This window comes from Amphimedon queenslandica, unplaced genomic scaffold (assembly GCF_000090795.2).
Source record: "Amphimedon queenslandica unplaced genomic scaffold, v1.1 AMPQUscaffold_6283_Cont21756, whole genome shotgun sequence".
Taxonomy (NCBI): Eukaryota; Metazoa; Porifera; class Demospongiae; order Haplosclerida; family Niphatidae; genus Amphimedon; species Amphimedon queenslandica.
The window spans coordinates 1-1,840 of record NW_003553423.1 but is presented as its reverse complement, the minus strand read 5'-3'; the positions used below and the strand labels follow the sequence as shown (position 1 = coordinate 1,840).

General features: G+C 36.2%; 1 protein-coding gene across 1 annotated transcript; it reads right to left on the bottom strand.

The window, feature by feature from the left end:
- Positions 1-1,391: 1,391 nt before the first annotated feature.
- On the bottom strand, positions 1,392-1,796 carry LOC105315998 (52 kDa repressor of the inhibitor of the protein kinase-like). Its single transcript, XM_011410784.1, has one exon. The coding sequence runs from the start codon at positions 1,794-1,796 to the stop codon at positions 1,392-1,394; it is 405 nt and encodes a 134-aa protein (XP_011409086.1).
- Between the last annotated feature and the right edge of the window lie 44 nt (positions 1,797-1,840).

Genomic DNA, 1,840 nt, shown 5'->3' with positions numbered 1-1,840 from the left:
GTTTATTGCTTAGTATTGTATCAGCAAATGATAATTATGACTGTTTCTATTACTGAAATACATCAGTCTATTCTTGAGATAATTTTTAATTCACTGTCATCAGCTAAACTACCTTACCTTCAATTGATTGTAGACAGTGGATATAATCCTTCATCAAAGATGCCAATATTGTATGATACTTGGAAGAGATGTGGCGCCATTAAACTAAAGAAAGCTGTAATCATTGATGAATGGGATCGGGAGACAAAGCTTAATAATTTAATGTAAATACACATTGCTTCTTCTGCTTTAATACATTAAATTTTTGTGTTTATTGGTACTCACCAACAATGCATACACTCGTTCATTAAGGATCAAATTATTAATTAATGATTAACTATTGATTATTACACTGTATGTTGAATTTCAACTTTAAAAGTACTAACAACATATAAATAGAAGAGAGACATGGTGCCATCAAACTGAAGAAAGGTGCCATACACCTGACACAAATACACTTCATGTGTATTGAGTACAAATCCTTACTAAAAGTAATAACTAACTAATAACTTAATATTACATGCATAAATTTTAAGTAAATTTCGGAGCCAATTTTTTGAAAAAACCATGGGCTATGTATTAGTTATTACACCCTACTGGAGGCTTTATCTGATATATACACGAAAACTATATTCATAATTCCCAAGGGCGTAGCCCGAGGGAGTTACAAATATAGTTTGAGTGTATATATCAGATAAAGCCGACAGTAGGGTGTCATAACTGGTTTATTCAGAAGCCATACAGAACAATGGCATCAAACATGGTTGATAGCTAGTGGATATTCAATGGCTGCCCTAGGGCAATATCCATATTATCCATATAGGATAATATTATGGATAATATATATTATCCATATTATCCATAATATCCATATAGGGCAATATCTCTCTCCCTCCCTCTCTCTCTCCCTCCCTCACCTCCCATTCTTTAGAGTTCATTAGTCTACAGCTGTGATGCATTGCTATCAATCTATTGGCTACACACTTCAAGTTAGCAAGACAGTCTGTAGAGAGTTCAATGAGGAGATCATAGGCACTAACACTAGCAGCAACATCAAAACATCTGATGAAGGAATAATAATAATAATGGCAATAATAATAATAATAATAATAATAATAATAATAATAATAATAATTGCACAGTAAACAGGGGCGTATCTAGAATATGGAGGAGGGGGGTGCTGAGCGACGCGCAAAGCGCACCGCGATTTTGACCACACCCTTTTTTTGCGCACAAAATGGGTGTGTATTCTAATATCATGTGATTATGCCAATGGAGTAGTTTTGACAGTTTGACCATGGATGTGATCATGACCATGGTAATTTTTTTAGCTTAAAAATATCTAACAAGAGCTAGTCGCTCAAAACATCAGACATCTGCAGCCTTCTGGGATGCCTACAGGCAAACTCATCTATAGCAGATGGGAGATCCACTTCAATATCCCTAAAAACGTGGAGAAGACGGTCAGGTTTGTCAGTGAGCCTAGTAGTTGTCATTGAGGAGCGAATTGATGTTTTTGTCCTCTTTAGGCTACTAAATGATCGTTCTGCTGAACAGGTCGTGACAGGTAGTGTTGCCAATATGGTCAAAAGAACTTTGATGCTGGGATACATTTCACTTGTCTGAGGAAGTGTACCCCTAGGGCTGTCTGGAAGACTGGCATTTCCATAGTTTGTAGAATGCTCCTGCCACTTTACTTTCCATGTTTCTATCTCAGTGGTGAAACATTCTGGAGATGGAAGGTCTTCTTTGTACATCTCTGCTAGTTTAATACAGCTTTCTTCAAATGAATCAGAGGACA